Here is a 24,622-nt window from a genome sequence, read left to right as displayed (position 1 = left end):
CCTGGGCGGCCGCAGCGGCCGGGGAGCCTGAGAGGAGGAGTGGCTCCTGAGCAAGCGGAGGAGACTCCGAGGTGAAGAGGCTGCTGGCCCTGGCGCGGCCCGAGCGCTGGAGACTGACAGGTACCTGCCCCTAAGCAATAGTGTAAAAAAAAATTTTGGGGCGCCGTTTTTTGGCGCCCCCAAATCTTAGCGCCCTAGGCGGCCGCCTACTTCGCCTAGTGGTTACACTGGCCCTGCCGCTTCCCAAGGGAGAAAGCGCTACCATGACACACAGAGGAGGCGTCTTGTGGTGAGCAGACATCCTTCATTCTACTTTTAGCTCAGAGGGTGACTTTGAGACAGTCACAGAGGGGTGATGGGAAGTGACCCAGGGACGGCAGCCTTAACCATCCCTGGCTGTCAGATCACTTATAGCCCTCATAGGGCCCTGAGTCAGAGCTCTGTGGAGTGGGAGGGCCTGGACTCCTCTACCAACAATCCCCCTGCAGAGCATAGGCCTAAGTCCTGACCACTAGGTGACGCTACCCTATCAACCAATACCTGAGCGAGGAGCGTCATATAGCTTGCATGTATATTTCCTTTTCCTTTGTTTTAATATTAAATCATTTTATCTCCCTTCAAGGTATCTTTCTGCCTTGCTACAAAAAGCATGGCAATAGACACATTATTCTCTCTGAAGGATAAAAGTTATTGATACTATAGTTGTAGTTATTGGGTTTTTCAAAATTCACATTTAGTACTTCATTCTTCTTTGCTTTGCTTCTGGTGCCATCTGTGCTAATTTTTTTTCTATTTTGTTTTAATACCAGTTGAAAAGAGTAATGAACATAGGGGGTGGCTTTCAACAAACTTGTATGTCATTGAGAGTTTATAATTAACTTACATGTAGAACACAGGGCTGTGCGCTTTTCTTAATTATTCTTCCAGTTACCTCCTCCACAGTGTGGATTTGCAATACGAAATATTAACTTTATTCTTTTTGAGCAATCTTTCTCTTTCTTTTCCCTGATACGTGGTATTTTTTCATATAGCCAAACAAACCTAATCCCAGGATAATTTGCTGCAGGTTTTAGGCAGACAGGTCTTCCACACCCTCACTGATCTAGATTTAATTATATATGTTTATATTTATATTTATGCTCTCATTTTAAAATAAATTTGCATATTCATGCCAAAGAAAACCATACAAAACTGTAAAATGTTGTTGCATGACCACATAGGTTGCCTTCACTCTTCCGCAGATAAATTGATCAGCAGCATAGTTCTAATTGAATATCATATGGCATACCATTCAGAAATCCATAATAATACCTAGCTTTGAGATCGAACAGTAAAAAAGCACTATATAAGAGCTCTTTACAAAGGAGGTCAGCATTAGTATCCCCATTTTACAGATGGGGAAATTGAGGCCGACAGAGGTCAAGTGACTTGCCCAAGGTCACCCAGCAGACCAGTGGAAGAGCCAGGAATAGAATCCACGTCTCTCAAGTCCCAGTCTTGTGCTCTGTCAACTGATGATTTCCTGAAATTGGAAAAATACTTCTCTAAAGTCCACATGCTGAGAGCTGCTTCTAACCTTATTATTTAGAGCATTGAGCATATATTTCTAATGACCTGTTTTCTTTGCTAATCTGATCTATTTGCTTTCAAAGAAGCCAAAACAAGTTGTCATCCTCCTTTCTTTAAAATAAAAGCCAGCACCCGTAATAAACAAATTGTAAGTCTTGGGGAAATTGAGTCAGTCCCACTGAGTCAGTCCCAAAGTTTTTTTATCTGTTCCACAAATGTAACCTAAGCACTTTACACAAAAACAAATGAAGCAGACAGCTGGAATACTGTGCCATGTGAATTTGATCAAGTATAACCCCAGCAGCGAAAGTACTTCCTTTGACGCAAAAGACTGCCATTGGGGTCTCAAGCAAACAGTACCCTGTACTGAAACCAAGTACCCACAATGTACAAGACTAATACAGGCACTATAGACAGATGTAAACAGGGATGGTAATTCTACAGATAAGTACATGTAAGACACCCAAAAGAAATACCTTTCACTCATAAAATCCCATAAAAAACAAATAAGGATATAAGGCATAAAATCCCTATGAATAACATATAAATTAGTGAATGTATCTGTTTGGAGAACAGTTAAGTTACAAATTGCGAAATTATTATGCAAAAAGAAAAGGAGTACTTGTGGCACCTTAGAGACTAACCAATTTATTTGAGCATAAGCTTTCGTGAGCTATAGCTCACGAAACTGGTTTTTGAATGTTATAATTCTTGACGTCTGTGTTGTGTCCATTTATTCTTTTACACTAACCCAGGAACCTATCCTTGCAACAAAGCCCATTGCCAACTGTGTCCACATATCTATTCAGGGGACACCATCATAGGGCCTAATCACATCAGCCACAATATCAGAGGCTCATTCACCTGCACATCTACCAATGTGATATATGCCATCATGTGCCAGCAATGCCCCTCTGCCATGTACATTGGTCAAACTGGACAGTCTCTACGTAAAAGAATAAATGGACACAAATCAAACGTCAAGAATTATAACATTCAAAAACCAGTTGGAGAACACTTCAATCTCTCTGATCACTTGATTACAGACCTAAAAGTGGCAATACTTCAACAAAAAACCTTCAAAAACAGACTCCAGCGAGAGACTGCTGAATTGGAATTACTTTGCAAACTGGATACAATTAACTTAGGCTTGAATAGAGACTGGGAGTGGATGGGTCATTACACAAAGTAAAACTATTTCCCCATGTTTATTCCCCCCCCCCCCGCCCCCACCTGCCACTGTTCCTCAGACATTCTTGTCAGCTGCTGGAAATGGCCCACATTGATTATCACTACAAAAGGTCCCCCTTTCCCCCCATCCTGCTAGTAATAGCTCACCTTAAGTGATCACTCTGGTTACAGTGTGTATGGTAACACCCATTGTTTCATGTTCTCTATATATATAAATCTCCCCACTGTATTTTCCACTGAATGCATCCGATAAAGTGAGCTGTAGCTCACAAAAGCTTATGCTCAAATAAATTTGTTAGTCTCTAAGGTGCCACAAGTCCTCCTTTTCTTTTTGCAAATACAGATGAACACGGCTGCTACTCTGATACCTGTGTACTTCCAGTTCAAATGAGGTGTGCTGTTGACTGGTCAGTTCATAACTTTGGTGTTCATAGCTCTGAAGATCTACTGTATTAAAGTCTGACTTCTGGAGTCAAGAGATTACATGAGATCTCTGCTTTCATTTTAAAAAAAGAAGCAATTTTCTGATGATTGCAGAGAAAAGTTTACAAATGTGATGTGAATGTACCCTGAAAGCCTAGAAACCAGGAGATAAAAAAACATTTCGGTTCATTTTATTTAAAAACCTCCGGATTTTTAGGCTAACCACCTGATTTTTGGGACCTAACTTGATTTTTTTTAAGCGTTGGGGACTGTTAATACTTAGTTTTGTACCCTGTCGTTTATTTAGAATGAGCAAATCATGTGGTTTTCTTGGTAGAGAACACTATGCTTGAGGTGATGTCTGGGCTTTCAATATTATCTCCTATTTACTGTTGCCTATAACATTTGAAAATATTCACCCTTTTGGCTGAAAATACCCTATTTTTTTCTCAGTCAAAAATTTTTTTTGGTAAAGTTTGAACAAAATCTGTTCACCCATTTTTCAGGTGAGATGTAAAAAGTAATTTTCTTGTTGTAAAATGAAGACTCTTGGTAAGTGTAAATCAAAGGGCAGAACTCAAATATCAGACTTTGGGTAAGTAATTGTCTCTTGAGGGTTACTCTCCAGGTCAGTGTTTGGGTGCATTTGATGGTAGAATTGGGCTTACTGTTTGCAGTGTAGGTGTGGTTAGGGTTATTGTGAGAGAGCTATCTTTTTCACTTTGTGACTTTTGAATGTGTATAATGGTAGCAGTGTTAGTTTTTATATTGAATAGGATAAAATGGTAAACAAACAACATTATCTGCAATAGAAAACTATTAACATTAGTTTCCAGTAGAGTTCAGTATGCAAGAATAGGTCACATGTCTCCTGGGAAGTTAAAAGCAAATACTGTCAGAGGCTACTAATAGTTAAAATATATGCCTGCTAATGGAAACTTAAGGCCTAAATTTTCAAAAGTGACTAGTGATTTTGGGAGCCTCAGAGGTCTGATTTTCAGAGGAATGATGCTCAGAACTTTCTAAACACCCAAAATTATTAGTCTCACTTGAAAATGTGGTTCTTAAATATTCACTGGCACTCCAGTCCATCTGCTGTCAAGCGAAGTCTGTATTATTACTAATACGAAAGAAATTTCCTGTACGTCATACTTCTCTATTCAAAGGCTAGCAATTACCTAGGAGGAACTCTGGGATAAACAAGACACTAGAAGATCTGATAAATCATCAGAGGGTCAAGTATTCCACATTGTTCTTCTGGCCATGCACCTTATTTTTAAAGTTTCTGTATTACAGAGACAATTATAGCTTTGTCCCTTGCAGTCATGTTTTCTATGTCAGCTCATTGTGAGTACCTGAATTAGTGTTGTGCAGCGATTTCCACTCTCTCTCCTCCCTGTCCCGCCTCCCCCACGATATTTCAGGTGCAGGGCTTGTCTTCATTGCAACAGTTAGCTCAACTTATTCCACTTGAGTGAGAGTGGCCACACTGCAAAACAGTCAAGCTACACAGAAAGACTGGATTCGCAGCTGATGAGTTGTGCCAATTCAAACTCTAGCCTGTAGCTGCACCCCCACTGCATTGCTAGCTTGAGCATCAGCAGCATTCAAGCATCAACCCATGCATCCTGCCAGGTCAGCTAGCTTGAGTGCAAACCACCACTGAGCTCAAGCTAGAGATTTTTATGTGCACAAAGGAGTCAGGTTAGGGGCAACACTCAATTTGTATCTTCAGCTGACACTGCAGTGAAGGACAATCCCTTAATCTCTGATAAACTAATGTCTCCACATTTAAACTGCATGTGAACAATATGCGGATCTACCTGTCTCTTTCCTGTCCAAACAAAAAGCTCAGCCTCTCTCTCTCTCACATCTCCTTGTGGAAGTCTAGTGATCAGTTCAAGCTTAACATGGCTAAAACGTCTTAATCTTCCCCCCCCAGGCTCTTCCCACTAGCTGCTTTTCAATCACTGCGGACAGTGCCACCATCCTGCCTTTCACTAAGGCCTGTACCCTGAGTATCATTTTCAACTTAAACCTTCTCTAGATTCTTATGTCCAGGCTACGTCTGTCTTGCAGATTCTTATGTTACATCTCTAAGATACTGGCTTTCCCTGTCCATTCACGCAGTTAAAACTCTCAATCAGGTTCTCCTCATCTTGCATTTTGCTTACTGCAACATCCTTTCCTCTGGCTTTGCCAAGTGTAATTTTTCCCTGTTCATACCCATTCAGAATGCTGCTGGAAAGATCACTTTCCTACCTAGTCACATGAGCCATCTCTTTGCATGCCTGTACTGGCTCCCTCTTCTTTATCCACCAAACATATGCTACTTGTTTTCACTATTAAGGCCTTTCATGACCTATCCCCATCCTACCTCTCATTTCATTCACTATTGAAAGGTTGACTAAACCTCTGTTGCCTATCCAGTCTGTCCTGCTGATTGGTATTGTCTGATTGTTTCCTTGTACTCCCACATCAGTCTATCCATTCAGTTTCTCTTCTCTTATGTCTAGATTTGTAAGCTTTTTGGGGCAGGGAGTGTCTTGCTGTTCTGTGTTTGTACAGCACTTAGCACGATGGAGCCCCGGTCCATGACTAGGGCTTCAAGGTGCTACCGTAACACAAATGATAGATAATAATAATTATAAGAACCATGACTGAATGCACAGTTTTTGGTGTCTGAGACTCAAGGATGAAAGTGCTGTAGCACAGATGATATCTCCTTTACGTTCAGTCGTGGGCAACAGGTGAACCCCCCATTTGGGGAGGCTAACCTGCCTTCCCTGCACGCCGGATGAAGTGCATCCGATGAAGTGAGCTGTAGCTCACAAAAGCTTATGCTCAAATAAATTTGTTAATCTCTAAGGTGACGCAAGTACTCCTTTTCTTTTTAGAGACTTTCACTGCCCTGAGGAGTTTACATCAAAATGCCCCAATCTTGCAAATATTTATGCATATGTATAACTTTACATGCACAGATCCATTAACTTCAAATGGGGGCTATTCACATACGTAATTGTTCGCAGGATCATGGTCTACCTGAAATAACCATGAAGCGCATGGACAGGAAAGATGTAGTAAAAGAAGTGTTTAAACAAATAAGTGTCACTTTACGTAACAATCTAATCATGTAAATTTTCAGATTTTTAAGTAGAGACTGAGACTGGGGAGTGTGAGATCAGACAGCAAAGGAGTGCAAGTAAACAATGAAAAACTAAGTTGAAATGGGCTTTTAGGAAGGATTTGGAGGAAAATGAGGAACTAAGTAGGTATTTCAGATTTACACAGGTGTAGCTAAGATCAGCATTTGACCTCCAAATCAAGATTTATGAATTCAGAGATGAGAAAGCAAAATGAACAAAATGAAAGGTGGACAAATGTTGTTCGTGACTGAGTGTAAGAGAGTAGAATGTAAGGGACTGTAAACTACCTGTAGTCCCCATACAGATTTGATACTTGTTTAATATTTAAATGTAGGAAAAATGAAGTTTGTATTAAGACAAAGAAGAGTTTCATGATTGATAAATTAATAGAAAAGCAAGATTAAGTGTTATACATTTGCTGACACTGTGTTTTCCTAGGCATCTGCTTTGGAAAAAAAAATCATTTCAAAAATGTCCATTTTTAATAAACATTAGCCCAAATTTTCAAAAGTGCACATGTGGAAATCCTTCAAGTGTTCGCAAAAAGAAAAAGAGGACTTGTGGCACCTTAGAGACTAACCAGTTTATTTGAGCATAAGCTTTTGTGAGCTACAGCTCTCTTCATCCGATGCATAAAGTGGAAAATACAGTGAGGAGATTTATATACACACAGACCATGAAAAAATGGGTGTTTATCATACACATTGTAAGGAGAGTGATCACTTAAGATGAGCTGTTACCAGCAAGAGAGTGGGGTGGGGGGAGAGAGAACCTTTTGAAGTGATAATCAAGGTGGGCCATTTCTAGCACATTTCCAGGAGTTAACAAGAACATCTGAGGAACAGTGGGGGGCGAGGAAGGGGGGAGAGGAATAAACAAGGAGAAATAGTTTTACTTTGTATAATGACTCAACCACTCCCAGTCTCTGTTCAAGCCTAAGTTAATTGTATCCAATTTGCAAATTAATTCCAATTCAGCAGTCTCTCCTTGGAGTCTGTTTTCGAAGGTTTTTTTGTTGAAGAATAGTCACTTTTAGGTCAGAAATCAAGTGACCAGAGAGATTGAAGTGTTCTCCCACTGGTTTATGAGTGTTATAATTCTTGACATCTGATTTGTGTCCATTTATTCTTTTACGTAGAGACTGTCCAGTTTGACCAATGTACATGGCAGAGAGGCATTGCTGGCACATGATGGCATATATCACATTGGTAGATGTGCAGGTGAATGAGCCTCTGATAGTGTGGCTGATGTGATTAGACCCTATGATGGTGTCCCCTGAATAGATAGATGGGCACAGTTGGCAACGGGCTTTGTTGCAAGGATAGGTTTCTGGGTTAGTGGTTCTGTTGTGTGGTGTGTGGTTGCTGGTGAGTATTTGCTTCAGGTTGGAGGGCTGTCTGTAGGCAAGGACTGGCCTGTCTCCCAAGATCTGTGAGAGTGATGGATCTTTCTTCAGGGTAGGTTGTAGATCCTTGATAATGCGTTGGGGAGGTTTTAGTTGGGGGCTGAAGGTGACGGCTAGTGGCGTTCTGTTATTTTCTTTGTTAGGCCTGTCCTGTAGTAGGTGACTTCTGGGTCCTCTTCTGGCTCTGTCAATCTGTTTCTTCACTTCAGCAGGTGTATATTGTAGTTGTAAGAATGCTTGATAGAGATCTTGTAGGTGTTTGTCTCTGTCTGAGGGGTTGGAGCAAATGTGGTTGTATCGTAGAGCTTGGCTGTAGACAGTGGATCGTGTGGTGTGGTCTGGGTGAAAGCTGGAGGCATGTAGGTAGGAATAGCGGTCAGTAGGTTTCTGGTATAGGGTGGTGTTTATGTGACCATCACTTATTAGTACTGTAGTGTCCAGGAAGTAGGATCTCTTGTGTGGACTGGTCCAGACTGAGGTTGATGGTGGGATGGAAATTGTTGAAATCGTGGTGGAATTCCTCAAGGGCTTCTTTTCCATGGGTCCAGATGATGAAGATGTCATCAATGTAGCGCAAGTAGAGTAGGGGCATTAGGGAACGAGAGCTGAGGAAGCGTTGTTCTAAGTCAGCCATAAAAATGTTGGCATATTGTGGGGCCATGCGGGTACCCATTGTAGTGCCGCTGATTTGAAGGTATACATTGTCCCCAAATGTGAAATAGTTATGAGTGAGGACAAAGTCACAAAGTTCAGCCACCAGGTTTGCCGTGACATTATCGGGGATAGTGTTCTTGACAGCTTGTAGTCCATCTTTGTGTGGAATGTTGGTGTAGAGGGCTTCTACATCCATAGTGGCCAGGATGGTGTTTTCAGGAAGATCACGGATGGATTGTAGTCTCCTCAGGAAGTCAGTGGTGTCTCGAAGATAGCTGGGAGTGCTGGTAGCGTAGGGCCTGAGGAGGGAGTCTAAATAGCCAGACAATCCTGCTGTCAGGGTGCCAATGCCTGAGATGATCAGGCGCCCAGGATTTCCAGGTTTATGGATCTTGGGTAGCAGATAAATACCTCAGGTTGGGGTTCCAGGGGTGTGTCTGTACGGATTTGTTCTTGTGCTTTTTCAGGGAATTTATTGAGCAAATGCTGTAGTTTCTTTTGGTAACCCTCAGTGGGATCAGAGGGTAATGGCTTGTAGAAAGTGGTGTTGGAGAGCTGCTGAGCAGCCTCTTGTTCATATTCTGACCTATTTATGATGACAACAGCACCTCCTTTGTCAGCCTTTTTGATTATGATGTCAGAGTTGTTTCTGAGGCTGTGGATGGCATTGTGTTCTGCACGGCTGAGGTTATGGGACCTTCAAATGTTAGTGTGTCGGCATGCAAATTCGTGACGCTCATGCAGGCATGAGTCGGGCCCTACCAAATTCACAGCCATGAAAAATGCATCATGGACCGTGAAATCTGGTCTTTTGTGTGCTTTTACCCTATACTATACAGATTTTAGAGGGAAAACCAGGGTTTCTCAAATTGGGGGTCCTGCCCCGAAAGGGAGTTGCAGGGGGTCACCAGATTATTTTAGGGCGGTCATGATATTGCCACCCTTACTTCTGCGCTGACTTTGGAGCCGGGCAGCCGGAGAGCGGCGATGACTGACCGGGCACCCAGTTCTGAAGGCAGTGTCCTGCCAGCATCAGCACAGGAGTAAGGGAGGCAGTACCATACCATGCCATTCTTCTATCTACGCTGCTGCTGGTGGCGACTCTACCTTCAGAGCTGGGCTCCCGGCCTGCAGCCGCCACTCTCCAGCTGCTCAGTGAAGGCTACACGTGTAGAAGTAAGGGTAGCAGTACTGCAACCCTCCCTACAATAACATTGCGACACCCCCCCACACACACACAATCACACAACTCCTTTTTGGTTCAGGACCCCTACAATTACAAGACCATGAAATTTCAGATTTAAATAGCTGAAATCATGAAATTTACAATTTTTAAAATCTTATGACTGTGAAATTGACCAAAATGGACCTTGAATTTGGTAGGGCCCTAGGCACCAGGCATTGTGTGTATGCAAATTGGCTGTAACTGAAAATGCTCACACAATTTAGAGAACGTTGTCCTTCATTTATAGTTGGGGTTTTTAATATGTCAGAAGCATTTAGAACGTTGTTAATGTATAAATCAAAGTAAATAAATAAAATGGATTTTATACAAAGAAATGTTTCATTGTATGAACTTTCGGAGTACTGCCTTAAGCAACATAGGTTCAGTTTCTCTTAATGTAAAATTTACCATGTTAGCTAAACATAACGTAGATTTAAGAGGATATACGTGTACAAATCCATTTGCTTTTGGATACTGTGAGTGTTTCTACTTTGTGGCAGTAAACCAAAAGGAACCATGTTGAGTTCCGCTGCTGTTTTTTTAAAAGGGAGAAAATGTTTACCAAATGAAATACTGGGGAAAGAGATATTACTCTTAGACCTGTACTAGAATTTTGCAAATGATGGGGAGGAGAAAATGTTATGAAAGCATAATTTGTACAATGACTGTTCAACATTAAAATAATAATTTTATTTTCACACAGCAATGAATTTATTTAAAAGACCATTCAGTTCTATGACGGGTGTAGTGTGATGCTTTATCTCTATCCGCTATTGTGTGTTTGTGCCCTGTGTGTTAGATAAAGAGTTATGTTGCTCCTTTTTATTGTGGATTAATTTTATTGTATCTTTCTTAAGGATTTTCATTTTCTGGATAGATCTGTTGCTTTGATCAGATTTAAAACTTTAACGTATGAGGAGAAAAACTATCTGTGATAAGTTGGACAATATTTTTGAGGGGGGAAAATGAATGAGGTGATATGTACTGTTTCATTGCCATGTTTTTATAATGCGTCTTTGTGAAATTGTCAGGAAAATAGACTACCAGGCGAGCCACAAAAAACTACTTCCCACACTTGACCATGGTGATGATGAAATAAACTAGATGTTTTATTTACTTGTTTAAAAAAAAAAATCACTCTTAGTAGTCAATTAGAATTTTGCAAGGCTGAGCTAATGTGTTTAGAAAAGACATTGTAAAAAATTGAAATCTAAGGTGTTGATTACTATTCTGGATCTGGGTGGCGGTTGTGTATACGTTACCTTCAGTAGTCCTGCACCTGTGAAAGGACAGAGGAAATTGAGGGAAATAGCTTAACAACTTTTTTCATTCCGTCTGTCACAGCAAAATGTTTAGGAATCAATGAAATCCTTAAGTCAGCAGCTTCTGAGTTGAAGTGTTTCTCTCTGTGCCTTTCATTTAAATCTGTATTATAATTGAAAAGAGGGTAGGTATAAAATGGTTGCTTGCTCAGACTTTGATTAAAAGATTATTTTTATTAAATTATAACAGGATCAAAAAGTGAAGGTAATTATCCTTTGCTTATTGGGACCCCTTCCGCTCCATGTAATGGGAAGGGCAAGGTGGTCATGCCCCCCCACCCCCCCACCCTCCGGGTTGTGATCCCATATAAAGTAGGATATACTCTTCTCAAGTGATTTTAAGGTAATATAGTCTGGATCTCATGTCTCACAACAGCATCCAAAGCATGCGAGTATCTAGCAGTAATCTTGTCATATTTTTGTTCATACATGCTATATAAATATCCTCTGATTGCATTAACATTAGTAATTATATTAAAGCCTTGTTTTTACCAAAAAATGCACGTAATATATTTTAAATTTACATTATATTACTGTGGTATATGTTCAGTGTCACTAACAATTGTGCAGTGAAATAGAGAAGATTGTGTGAGAGTCATATGTGTGAAGTAGTGCACCATTATTAGTTATTTTTCCAGGAGAGGTAATGTGGATTGTATTGATCAATATGTCAAGTAGCGGTAAATAAAATATTTCTAAATACTTATTGTCATCAGGATTAGTCCTGAGAAAATTGTTGCTTTTCTAACATGTATCTGATAACCTGACACTGAAGTTTGTAGTGAATATTTGGATAACAGTTGTCGGAGTCCTTGAAAAGGAGTAATAGTAGAAGCTAGTTGCTAAAACTATGGGCTGAAAGCATTTGGGCCTACTGCAGGTCCTTTGTGTACCTAATGAGTGATAGCTCATAGTCTGTATGTTTTATTATATCTTTCAAAAATGTTTCTCTGCCTCCCCTATGCTGCAGCTTCAGTTACCCTGTATCAGCACACAGGGCCATGTAAATCTGTTCCACAGTAAGAATGGCAGCCTTCCCTTCCTTCTAACGTTTCATTTAATTCTCTGTGCTACAAGAATTGTTTGTTTGTTGTGCTTTTTCATGTTCTATAACATAGCTGTCAAGGCATAAGCAGCAGGAGAATAAAAAAAAAATTCTGTGTGGAATGAGTTTGTGTCTCAAACAGTAAAGTGTTTTGCCCAAAATATGCCCAGGGATCAGTTGACTTCTCCTGATGACATTCTGTTGTAGAGCAGAGTCCCATTTCAGAGTCAGATTTTGGCAGCAAATTACTGGATGTAGGTCACAGTATCTGTTTTAGGTATTTCTAGAGCAGTGGTTCTCAAACTAGGGCCGCCGCTTGTTCAGCGACAGCCCCTGGCAGGCTGCTGCAGGCCAATGGGGGCTGTAGGAAGGGTGGCCAGCACATCCTTCAGCCCGCACCGCTTCCCGCAGCCCCCATTGGCCTGGGGCAGCGAACTGCGGCCAGTGGGAGTCGCGATCAGCCGAACCTGCGGATGCAGCAGGTAAACAAACCGGCCCAGCCTGCCAGGGGCTTTCCCTGAACAAGCGGTGGCCCTAGTTTGAGAACCACTGTTCTAGAGCATCTATCAAAGTAAGATCTCAGTATGGTATCACAAGAGCTTGAACTGTGCGGAGAGCCAAAGCTAATATGTATCTACAGACCTGTGTGTGTAAGTTTGACAGTGAAGGATGTGGTGTAAAGTGGATGAACATCAGGAATTTTCAAATAAAATATAACCATTTTATATCTGGAAAACTTAAAGCATGATTTCTTTCCCCCCCATTTTATAGTGTCTCAATGTAATATCAGCTTGAAGAAGCAAAGGAGTCGAAGTATCTTTAGCACCTTATTCTGCTGTTTTCGTGACTACAATGTGGAACCACCATCTATCAATAGCACTAGTACTCTTCCTCCATTGGTGGAGGAGAATGGAGGACTTCAGAAGGTGAGTGACTTGTACCATTTTTTTTGCCTTTAGATCCTTGTAAATAAATTGGCAGTCTCAAATTACATGGTATGTTTCCCATGTGAAAGGCTCAACTTTACTGTAACTCAAATAGTGTGAACATCCTGAAAAAGTAGCAAATAGCACCCGTTGAGACACCAATTTAAAATAATTTCATTTTTCTTGAAAAAGGTAGTCCTAATTTAAGACAAGGTACTAGTACTGCAGCTCTGAAGAAAATAACGGACTATGCAAATAATATGGATATGTCTGCAGTACAGTTGCTATGGCGCTGCAGCTGCGTTCCTGTAGCAGTATAATGTAGACGCTTTCTGTGTCGATGGAAGAGGTTTTTCCAGTGATATAGTTAATCCATCTCTCCAAGAGGCAGCAGCTAGGTCAACAGAAGAATTCTTTTGTCAATCTAGCTGCCTCTACACCGGGAGGTCGACCTAACTGCAACACTCAGAATGTGAAATTTTTCACAGCCCTAAGCTACGTGGCTAGATCGAGCTAAGTTGTGGACCAGGCCTATGTAAAACCTCAAGGAACCCCAAAATCTAGACTTGTGTTGACATAGGAAAAGGACTCTTACTTTTCCTTCCCCCAATCTATCTCCTTCACCTCCATTGTTAATCTCCAACTATAGAGGGTTAGATATTGTTCCTTCTGGAGCCAATTAGCACTACTTTGAGCTTCAGTTGAAATAGCTTTTTAAGTGATATGAGGCATTCCTAGCATGCGGTAGGGCAAGGGAGAGATTCACATTCCGATTCTTTCAATCACACCTCACCTCATAGGTATTGTGCTGCCATGAGACCACCCCAGAGATGTCAATTTAGAGTGATTATTTTCCGAGGTTGCAGGTTGTGTTGTGCTTGCTTATTTTGAGGTTCAAAACAGTAATTGAACAGTGGGTAATTTAAATTGAATAACCCCTTAACATTTCTAATCTTTAAACGAAAATCAGTGGCTATGAAATCCAGAGGGTTACATAGCTATATAACTATAGCATATAATGATAACTCTGTACATCTTTTAAACTGATAACATGGAGGCAACTTGCCTTGCATGACCAAAGACTTAGTTTGGCATGGGGATCATAGGCATCCTATCTTTTTCCCAAAGCGATGCTATATTTTCAGAACTCGCCATGGCAGAATTGTATTATACTGTTATCCAGAGCATCTTCCCATCTGTTCCTTTAAGCATGGGAGCCTCAGAAGAACAGAGGTGAGCCTTTGCTGCTGATGTGAGCAAGAGCAATCGAAATAAAGGAATTCCTTCCCCCGCCCTTTTCCACTTCTCGCAGTTCAGAATCTTGACGCAGTTCATGTCACTTTTCTGCTTTTGTAAATGCTTCGTGGACTTTGAAACGCTGGAGCTGTAGCACAGGCGCTATTCAGGGGAAGGAAGAAAGGATAAGCAGATCAGGATGGCAGGGAAACTAAGTGGAGGGTTGGAGTGTTGAATTGGAATAGTGCACACTAGTCTGGGACTGAATTTGGCCCATTGCCCATGGGGCCAGTAGGTTAGGTGCACTGCAGTGTGTATGCTGTACCCGGAGAAGAGGCGGAATTGCATCTCTGTCTAGTAGACCTCTTTGCCTAGCTGCATTATTGACTAACTGTGGAGTGAGGAAAATCTAGTCTTCCATGGATAAAGGGAGAGTCTCAGACTTCTAGTCTACTGCAGGGAGTGTGTGCAAAAACGTAGTAATATGGGAGGAACGGGGAATTAACAAAGCTCTGTCCCTTACAAAATAACAGGATATGTGAAGGTTGCAAGGAGAGAAGATTATTGGCAAAATAAGGGGTGGAAAAAAAAATGAATAAATTCCAGAGGAAGAAAAAGATCCAGAGAAAGAGATAAATGTTAAATATTTGAGTTTTAGTAGTGGTATTGTATTGGGAGACTAAACTAATAAAATGATCTAAGTTCTTTGGATTGATGCCAAAAACTTCAAAATGTAAAGTACCCCTAAATATTCTCTCACTTTTTAATGTATGTGGTATCCTCAAATCTCTAGAAAATATCTTATAATTCAATTTTTATGGGATAGAATAATTACTCTTAGTGTGATTATCCAGAATAGAAATGTTCATAAGGCATCATAATATACAGATAACTCTGACAGATGTACATTATGCCTTGAGGGACCCACCACATATGCTATGTAAATACTAGATATTGTCCTCATGTTAATCTGTATTAATATAATATTAATATTAAATTGTTGACTCCAATTTGTAAAATTCAGAAATGAATGTTCATCCAAATTCATATAGTCAGAAACAAATGTCACAAGGTTCACATTTTAAAATTAGACAACAGTTTTCAGTGAATTCAGTAGAAGTATTCAGTGAATAATTAACAATCAAAAGAATGCTTAGGAAGGATTAAATTTTTCATAACTATGAATAGACTAAAGAGTGAGGCAGACATATTTTAATTTGTAAAAAGGCCAGTTTCAACAAAGCTTTAGAGTACTTGGTAGTAAAAAGTGTCAAATCCTTAAACCACTTAACTAAGCCTGTAAAGTTATTGAAAGGAGATGGAGGTCTTGAACCTTGATGAAAATAAGTGAAAGCTGTATGAATGTGTCGTAGATAGGAGCTTAGTTGCAGTGGTAATGTATATGCTGCCTTTATTTTAAATTTGAAATAACACTGTTAGAGAATTTAAAGTTGATAACTGCATAAGTAATTTGGAATGATAAATAATTGAACATTCAGTGTCACGTTGTATGGGATAATGCAGTTTTTCAGAAGATGCTTTGAATTTGCAGCTCTCAAGTCATGTTTCATCAGGCAAGAGTTTTTGTGACCTATTTCCCTGAAAAACAGAGGAAGGGCATTAAGCAATTATGGTGTTCGTCCCTATCAGGAGCTGTAGTATAAAATGGTCTATGTATTTCACCATCTGTCTTTTAGGGTTGTTGCTATATGGATGCTGATGATAAAGATAAGAAAAACAAATTGAGAGAAGGAAGTAGACATGGGGAAAGCACATTGTGATTTTATAGCAATTTAGTGTAAGCCATTCTAAAACTGTTAAAGAACGTTCTTGAAATTGATCTAATAGGTTTAGTTTGAATTGGTTTAGGAGTTAGGTTTTAATCCGTTTCAGCATTAACAGCTTGTTAAGCAAAATGGAAAGCAACAACTACATTTTTATAAAATACATGTCTCCAAAACTAAGTGAAATAAGACAGATCTTCTAACATTCTTGTGTTAAATAATTCTGTTGCTATTTAATCTTTTTGGTTTACTCTGAAAAATATTTTTCAGAACATACAGCAAATGTGGTGTTTGAATTTTACCAAGCATTGCAGTCTGGCTACCTGAGTGACCCCTTACTGGTTTATAGGGTTTGAAGAAGTGCACAGCTGAGGATGATATTGCATAACCACAGTTTTATAGCAGTAATTACTATTCCATTTTAAAAAAAGAAACTTTAAAAATCAGATACTCTCTAAAAAGTATGAAGCTATTTTTTAAAGTTCTACTCAGAACAGTCTCTTTGCAACGTGTGCCTTATATGTTGAGTTCTGAGCAGTCCATTCTGTAAAATAGTTAATTTTCAGCACAGCTGAAATTATAATGCAAACTTTTTTCTGTTATTTGTCCATTTAGCTACAGTGCCCCTTAATGCAGAACAAACCTTTGTGCTGTGGCCCACAGATCTGTTATAATGGGTACATCATCCTGCTTGCACCTTAGGTGCAGAACCAGACCTGTCAGTATGGCAGCAAGGGAATGCCCTTCCTCTTGAAGTTTCCTCCATTTTTTCTTCCTCCCCAATGGCAAACAGAGTCAACCAATCCTCCTGGCTGTATAGGCAAAAGGAAGGTCTTTTGAGTGCTCCCCCCTTATCATCTGTGTCATCGGGGAGTTCAGATGACTCTGGCTAGAGTGCAGTTTCATTCACAGCGTAACATAAGAACGGCCATACTAGGTCAGACCAAAGGTCCATCCAGCCCAGTATCCTGTCTACCGACAGTGGCCAATGGCAGGTGCCTCAGAGGGAGTGAACCTAACATGTAATGATCAAGTGATCTCTCTCCTGCCATCCATCTCCACCCTCTGACAAACAGAGGCTAGGGACACCATTCCTTACCCATCCTGGCTAATAGCCATTAATGAACTTAACCTCCATGAATTTATCCAGTTCTCTTTTAAACCCTTTTATAGTCCTAGCCTTCACAACTTCTTCAGGCAAGGAGTTCCACAGGTTAACTGTGCACTGTGTGAAGAAGAACTTCCTTTTATTTGCAAAAAGAAAAGGAGTACTAGTGGCACCTTAGAGATTAACCAATTTATTTGAGCATAAGCTTTCAGCTACAGCTCACTTCATCGGATGCATTCAGTGGAAAATACAGTGAGGAGATTTATATACACACAACATGAAAAAATGGGTGTTATCATACACACTGTAAGGAGAATGATCACTTAAGATGAGCGATTACCAGCAGGAGAGTGGGGAGGAGAAAACCTTTTGTAGTGATAATCAAGGTGGGCCATTTCCAGCAGTTAACAGGAACGTCCGAGGAGCAGTTGGGAGTGGGGGAAATAAACATGGGGAAATAGTTTTACTTTGTGTAACGACACATCCATTCCCAGTCTCTATTCAAGCCTAAGTTAATTGTATCCAGTTTGCAAATTAATTCCAATTCAGCAGTCTCTCATTGGAGTCTGTTTTGAAGTCTTTTTGTTCTAATATTGCAACCTTTAGGTCTGAAATAAATTGGTTAGTCTCTAAGGTGCCACTAGTACTCCTTTTCTTTTTGCGAATACAGACTAACACGGCTGCTACTCTGAAACCTTCCTTTTATTTGTTTTAAACCTGCTGCCCACTAATTTAATTTGGTGGCCCCTAGTTCTTATACTGTGGGAACAAGTAAATACCTTTCCTTATTCACTTTCTCTGCACCACTGATGATTTTATATACTTCTATCATATCCCCCCTTAGTCTCCTCTTTTCCAAGCTGAAAAGTCCTAGCCTCTTTAATCTCTCCTCATACAGGACCTGTTCCAAACCCCTAATCACTTTAGTTGCCCTTCTCTGAACCTTTTCTAACGCGAGTGTATCTTTTTTGAGATGAGGGGACCACGTCTGTATGCAGTATTCAAGTTGTGGGCATACCATGGATTTATATAAGGGCAATAAAATATTCTCCATCTTATTCTCTATCCCTTTTTTAATGATTCCTAACATCCCATTTGCTTTTTTGACTGCCGCTGCACACTGTGTGGATATCGTCAGAGAACTATCCACGATGACTCCAAGATCTATCTCCTGATTAGTTGTAGCTAAATTAGCCCCCATCATATTGTATGTATAAGTGGGGTTATTTTTTCCAATGTGCATTACTTTACATTTACCACATTTAAATTTCATTTGCCATTTTGTTGCCCAGTCACTTAGTTTTGTGAGATCTTTTGAAGTTCTTCGCAGTCTGCTTTGGTCTTAACTGTCTTGAGCAGTTTAGTATCATCTGCAAACTTTGCCACCTCATTGTTTACCCGTTTCTCCAGATCATTTGTGAATAAGTTGAATAGGATTGGTCGTAGGAGTGACCCTTGGGGAACACCACTAGTTACCCATCTCTATTCTGAAAATTTACCATTTATTCCTACCCTTTGTTCCCTGTCTTTTAACCAGTTCTCAATCCATGAAAGGATCTTCCCTCTTATCCCATGACAACTTAATTTACGTAAGAGCCTTTGGTGAGGGACCTTGTCAAGGGCTTTCTGGAAATCTAAGTACAATATGTCCACTGGATCCCCCTTGTCCACGTTTGTTGACCCCCTCAAAGAACTCTAATAGATTAGTAAGACATGATCTCCCTTTACAGAAACCATGTTGACTTTTGCCCAACAATTTATGTTCTTCTATGTGTCTGACAATTTTATTCTTTACTATTGTTTCAACTAATTTGCCCAGTACTGAGGTTAGACGTACCAGTCTGTAATTGCCAGGATCACCTCTAGAGCCCTTCTTAAATATTGGCGTTACATTAACTATTTTCCAGTCACTGGGTACGGTAGCTGATTTAAAGGACAGGTTACAAACCATAGTTAATAGGTCCACAATTTCACATTTGAGTTTTTTCAGAACTCTTGGGTGAATGCCATCTGGTCCTGGTGATTTGTTACTGTTCAGTTTCTCAATTAATTCCAAAACCACCTCTAGTGACACTTCAATCTGTGACAATTCCTCTAATTTGTCACCTACAAAAATATCCCATTTGCCTTGACCCCTTCTTCCAGGCAGGGTAGGGGAGACCAGCTGTGCTTGGCAAGATGAAGTCCAGACAGGGCAACATTGCCTATCCCCCCTCCCCTGGCAGGAAAGGAGGTGTGCGGAATTGGAGAAGAACCGGCTCTGAGACAAGCAGCCCCTCCCCCTAATCTTCATGAATGGAGGTGAAGCCAGAAGGGCAGCGTACCAGATGGAGATTTACTCCTGGAAGAATTCTGCACCAAAAAAATTAAAAATTCTGCACACAATTTTAAAATTCTGCAAAATTCTGCAAATTTTATTTGTCAAAAGAACACTATATAATCACACCAGTTTCAATTATTTTGGTAATTTATTTCAAAATACCTGTCTGTAACAATACAAACACAACAACAAAAAATTTCCCCAGGAGTAGAGTTAAAGAAACCCCTATGACAACCCAGTTCCTGTTTCTCTGTCCCCTTTCTTTCAGAGTCCAGCCATGGGGCTCCCCCAGCCCAGAAACTCACACCCCTTTCCCCCCCAGAGCCAAGCCATGGGCCTCCCAGCCAAGACACTCACACCGCCTACCCTCCTAGAGCCCAGGGATCCAGAGGAAGATGCCTGATGCTGGGTCCCGGGCTTACACAGAGTTTCCTGCACACTGCCGCGTCTTTCCTTCAAGGAGTGCTGGGAACTGCAGCTGCTGGGAGCCCTCCAGTTCCCTCCCACTCACCTTGTCTTCTGTTTGCAGACTGGGCTCTGTTGGATCCAGCAGCCCCTAGAGGCGGTCAACATCTCTGCAGCCTGTTTTGTGGGGGGGAAGGAAATTCTGCACACACAACATTAATCTCTGCAAAATTCTTCATTGCACAGTGGCACAGAATTCCCCAGGAGTAAAGATTGCTCCTGAGTCCCTGTAGCTCGCACCAGCAGCCATGCCCCAGATTGCAGAATTCAGCCACCTCCTCCAGCTCCAATTCCCCAGGAGTCATAGGTGGAGGGCCCTTGTCACAGCACAGATGTTGCCAATGCTGGAGAGAGCTCCCTCCCCCTGCTTCCACCTATGTAACAGCCTTCCTTCCCCAGAACTTCTCATGTCACAGGCTGAGACCTCCAGGGGAAACACAGACCAATCTGGCCCATGTAGATCCCATGCAATAGAGCGGGGACAGCTTCCGGTGAGCCCATCCTTGAGCCCCAAGCCAGTACCTTCCTTGAGAGACCCAGAAAGGGTCCATATGAGGAAGGGGAGAAAAAAACACCCAACCTTTTATAGGACAGGGAGATCACTAGCCATGTGACTTATTTTCGGAGCAATCCCTGAGCACAGTTTCACTCCCACTTCTGAAGCAGGATTAAAGGGGCAAATTCCCAAAGGGGAAATAAATGAATAATCAGTGCTGTTTCCCCTGCTCTCCTTCACAGAGTGTAGTAGCGTGGGCAATCCTCAATGTCTGATTCTCATGGATACCTTCATGAAGTGTATCATAGGAATTAATCATCCGTTTTGGGTTCCCCTGCTCACCATTACAGAGTGCAGCATGGCAGATCAGTGCAGAAAAGATCAGGCCACTGCTTCATAGATACCAAGGCCAGAAGGGACTATTGTGGTGATCTAGTATGACTTCAAGTAGAACATAGACCATAGAACTTCCCCAAAATAATTCCTTAGAGCATTTAAAAATTCAGTGATGGTGAATCCACCATAACCCTTTGTAAATTGTTCCAATGGTTAATTACTCTCATTTAAAATTTTTTGGCTTATTTCCATTCTGAATTTGTTTGGCTTCAACTTCCAGCCGTTGGATCATGGTTTACCTTTCTCTGCTAGATTGAAGAGCCCATTATTAAATATTTGCTCCTCAGGGAGGTAGGTAGACTATAATCAAATCACCCCTTAGTCTTCTCTTTGTTGAGCTAAATAGATTGAGCTCCTCGACTCTATCAGTATAAGTCATGTCTTCTAATCTTTTAATCATTCCAGTGGCTCTTCTCTGAACTCTCTCCAAGTTATCAACATCCTTCTGGGATTGTGGACACCCCAACTGAACACTGTATTCCTGCATCAGTGGCACCAGTGCCAAATACAGAGATAACATAACTTCTCTACTCCTACTCGAGATTTCCTGTTTATGCATCCAATGATCACATTAGTCCTTCTAGCTACAGCATTGTACTAGGAGCTCATGTTCAGCTGACTTATCCACCATGACCCCCAAATCTTTTTTTAGAATCACTGCTTTCTGTGATAGTTCCCCATCCTGTAACTATGGCCTGCACTGTTTCTAGATGTATACATTTACACTTAATCATATTAAAATGCATATGGTTTGGTTGCGCCCAGTTTACCAAGCAATCCAGATTGCTCTGAATCAGCGACTTCTCTTCATTATACTCCCCCAATTTTGTGTCATCTATAAACTTTATTAGTGATGATTTGATGTTTTCTTCCAGGTTATAGATAAAAATGTTAGATATGTGCTGATTCCTCAAGGCATGCATGCACATACACCCACTAAGGGAATTCTTCTTCCTTAGTGGAGGAAGGCCAGCAGTCTGAATCAGAGCTAAAAAATCGAGTAGTAAAACATATACATTAAAAAAAAAAAAAAAATCCAGGCAAAAAAGTACTCGGTATAGTGAAATTACACTTAAGAGGTCTGCAGTTGCCCTAGATAAGCTATGGCTGTATATCTGTTCTCCTGAACCCTATGAAGATGTAATAGGATAGGGATTTCCTGCCACACCTGAAGGACTGAGAAAGTGTTGCTTTTTTGATCCCAGCTGCCATTGCAGGTTACCATGCCTGGCCTCACCTTCACCTCCTCCCTCCAGAAGCTGGCTGTAGTATAGAGCACTGAGGAATAACCTGAAGCACGGACACACTGATACATGGGCTTCCTGATGTATCTCGAATTCAGGACAAACAGACACATCATTCCAGGAGAGTCAGTCATAGCCCTGGGCTGAGGATGAATACTGTCAGATACAATGTCTCGTGTCAGAGGAAGATTAACAGACTATAAAGATGGTCATAATGGAAAACAAGTGGTGTCATAAACAAAAATTCAATTCTTATTGGAGGCTATTAGGAATTGTGGTCTAATACACAGGCATGCTTAAGTGATGCACAGTTCACATAATACACAGGATTACTGGGTTGGTATACCTTCTGCATCTCACCAGTCTCCTCAATCGGCAGAGTTCTGGCTCCAGTTGTACATTCTCTGCTTCTACAGGTGGTGAATGCAGCGAGTCAGATTTTTTTTTAAGGGTTTTTCCTGATTCAGATCAGGGAATGGAAATGAGGTGGAACACAATGATTCATTGAGGTCTCAGAGCACGGATTTTTCAATGGATAACAGACCTGTTCTTTTTTCAGAGTAGCAGCCGTGTTAGTCTGTATCCGCAAAAAGAAAAGGAGGACTTGTGGCACCTTAGAGACTAACCAATTTATTTGAGCATGAGCTTTCGTGAGCTACAGCTCACTTCATCGGATGCATTAAGTGGAAAAGACCTGTTCTTGTGACAGTCAACATGTCTGATAGAGTTTTCAGAATAACTGTGAAGAACGTGATCAGCCCCAGGCCCAAGAGAAATTCTCCTGTGCTGGGTGGAGCAACGTTTCTTATCTCTCTGTGCACTGCTCACCAAGCAGATGGAACCCCAAGATTTACATGGCAGAAGTCAGTTTAGCAAAGCTGTGGTTGCACCCAGAAATATCTTAATCAGCATGAGTCAATTTGTTGGGCTGGTGATTGACCTCTTTGCATCTGGAACCAGTAAATAAAGTTCCCTGCACTCTGGACCCAGTGAGGTCTTCGTGGAAAGCTGGGTAGGGTTCATGCTATAGGTCTTTCCATGCTTTTTACTGCTTCCCAGGATTATACAGAAGATAGGAGCTAGAGCAGAGGTTCTCAAACTGCGGGTTGGGACCTCTCAGGGGGCCATGAGGTTATTATATGGAGGGTCGCGAGCTGTCAGCCTCCACCCCAACCCCACTTTCCCTCCAGCAGTTATAATGGTGTTAAATATATTAAAATGTGTTTTTAATTTATAAGGGGGGGTTCGCACTCAGAGGCTTGCTATGTGAAAGGGGTCACCAGTACAAAAGTTTGAGAAGCACTGAGCTAGAGTGTGGTTATGATTCTGTTTTTGTATTTCTGGCTGAAGAAGCTATGGCTCTCAGAATTGATTAACCTAGCATTGCCTTTTGGGATGTCTCTGTCTCAGAGGGGATCTGCTGTTGTAAGATCAATCCTCTATCTTGGCCCAGACAGATTTAAAATGAATAACTGGATGAAGTGATTACTGCTCTAAGGGATCCCAAAACAGAAGTCAAGAAATATAACTTATTCTACTGCCTGATGCAAAGTCCATAGTTTTAACTACCACTTTCAACCAGTGAAACACAGCCTTGAGTTCCCGTAGTATGACTTTATTGTGACGTATAAGTGAAAAGGTCAAGTGTGTGTAGTATAATGTTCTCAACATGTTAAAAGCAAGGAAGTTTTGTACCCAGCTTCCAACATTAAATGCGTCTTTGGGGCATCAACCTTATTCCAACCCTGCACAGTCCTAGAGGACAACCTTGAAACCTCATTCTGCTCCTTACAGCACTACCCAGATTGAACCCTGGCAGTAAGTAGTGGTATACTTCCTACCAACTGGGGTAGGCCTCCCAAGGCTTACATATTCAATCAGATGAGTTATTTGAAATTGAGAGCTTTCTCTGAGATCTAGTATTGTACTTTTAATTAAGACGGGTAGTCCTCAGAACTGTCATGGCATTCAAGAAATATTCCTCCTTCGGTTAGGTATCGTAGTCCAATCCTTAGCACTGACATTCTCAGAGGAAAGTAGCCATGTCTCCTATAATTGAGATCTGCCAGAAGGCCTACTTCACCAAATCCTGCATATTGGTCATTTCCATGCCTTAATGCCCAAGGAATGGTAGAAGAAATATTTTTATATAATATTTTTTCATTTTGGATGTCCATATTTAAAAGACGATCCTGCTTCCCACCCTGTACACACATTGCTGTGAAAATCTCATTGTAACCAATCTGTGGACTTTAGGACAAAGAAGAATAGGAAAATTTATTTATGCTACCTGAAAATGTCTTTTCTTCAAGCAATCAGATCCACACATCAGGATCATCCTGGAGACAGATGGCTCATCTAGAATAGAGATGGAAATTGACACTCAAGGTTGTAGGTTTGTTAGATTAAATTTATCATGCTCTGGAAATTCTTTTTCCTTAAACTATATTTAACACAATCTGTAATTTAGGAAAGTAGTTTTGAATGAACTTGGCTCTGAAAGTCACCTCAACTGGAGGGAAATTCAGGGGGCAGGGCATTCCACTGCTGCCAGTGAGTGACAAGTCTGAAGCTTCTGGGCAGAATCAGTCAGACTGGCACACTCGTTGTAACTGATCTGTGGACTTTATTACTGAAGAAAGGAAATCTTGACGTGAACATGGATAC

At 41.0% G+C, this 24,622-nt stretch overlaps 1 protein-coding gene across 3 annotated transcripts in view; it reads left to right on the top strand.

Annotated features, from left to right (window-relative positions):
- CTDSPL (CTD small phosphatase like) overlaps positions 1 to 24,622 on the top strand; it is a 121,381-nt gene that overhangs the window by 62,706 nt on the left and 34,053 nt on the right. For all 3 annotated transcript variants that reach the window (XM_077808424.1, XM_077808425.1, XM_077808423.1), the window contains exon 2: positions 12,752 to 12,906. In XM_077808424.1, the coding sequence (XP_077664550.1) occupies positions 12,752 to 12,906 (155 nt within the window). The remainder of the gene's footprint in view (positions 1 to 12,751; positions 12,907 to 24,622) is intronic.

Source organism: Eretmochelys imbricata, chromosome 2, assembly GCF_965152235.1.
Source record: "Eretmochelys imbricata isolate rEreImb1 chromosome 2, rEreImb1.hap1, whole genome shotgun sequence".
Lineage (NCBI taxonomy): Eukaryota > Metazoa > Chordata > Testudines > Cheloniidae > Eretmochelys > Eretmochelys imbricata.
This window is presented reverse-complemented; position numbering and strand designations above follow the sequence as displayed.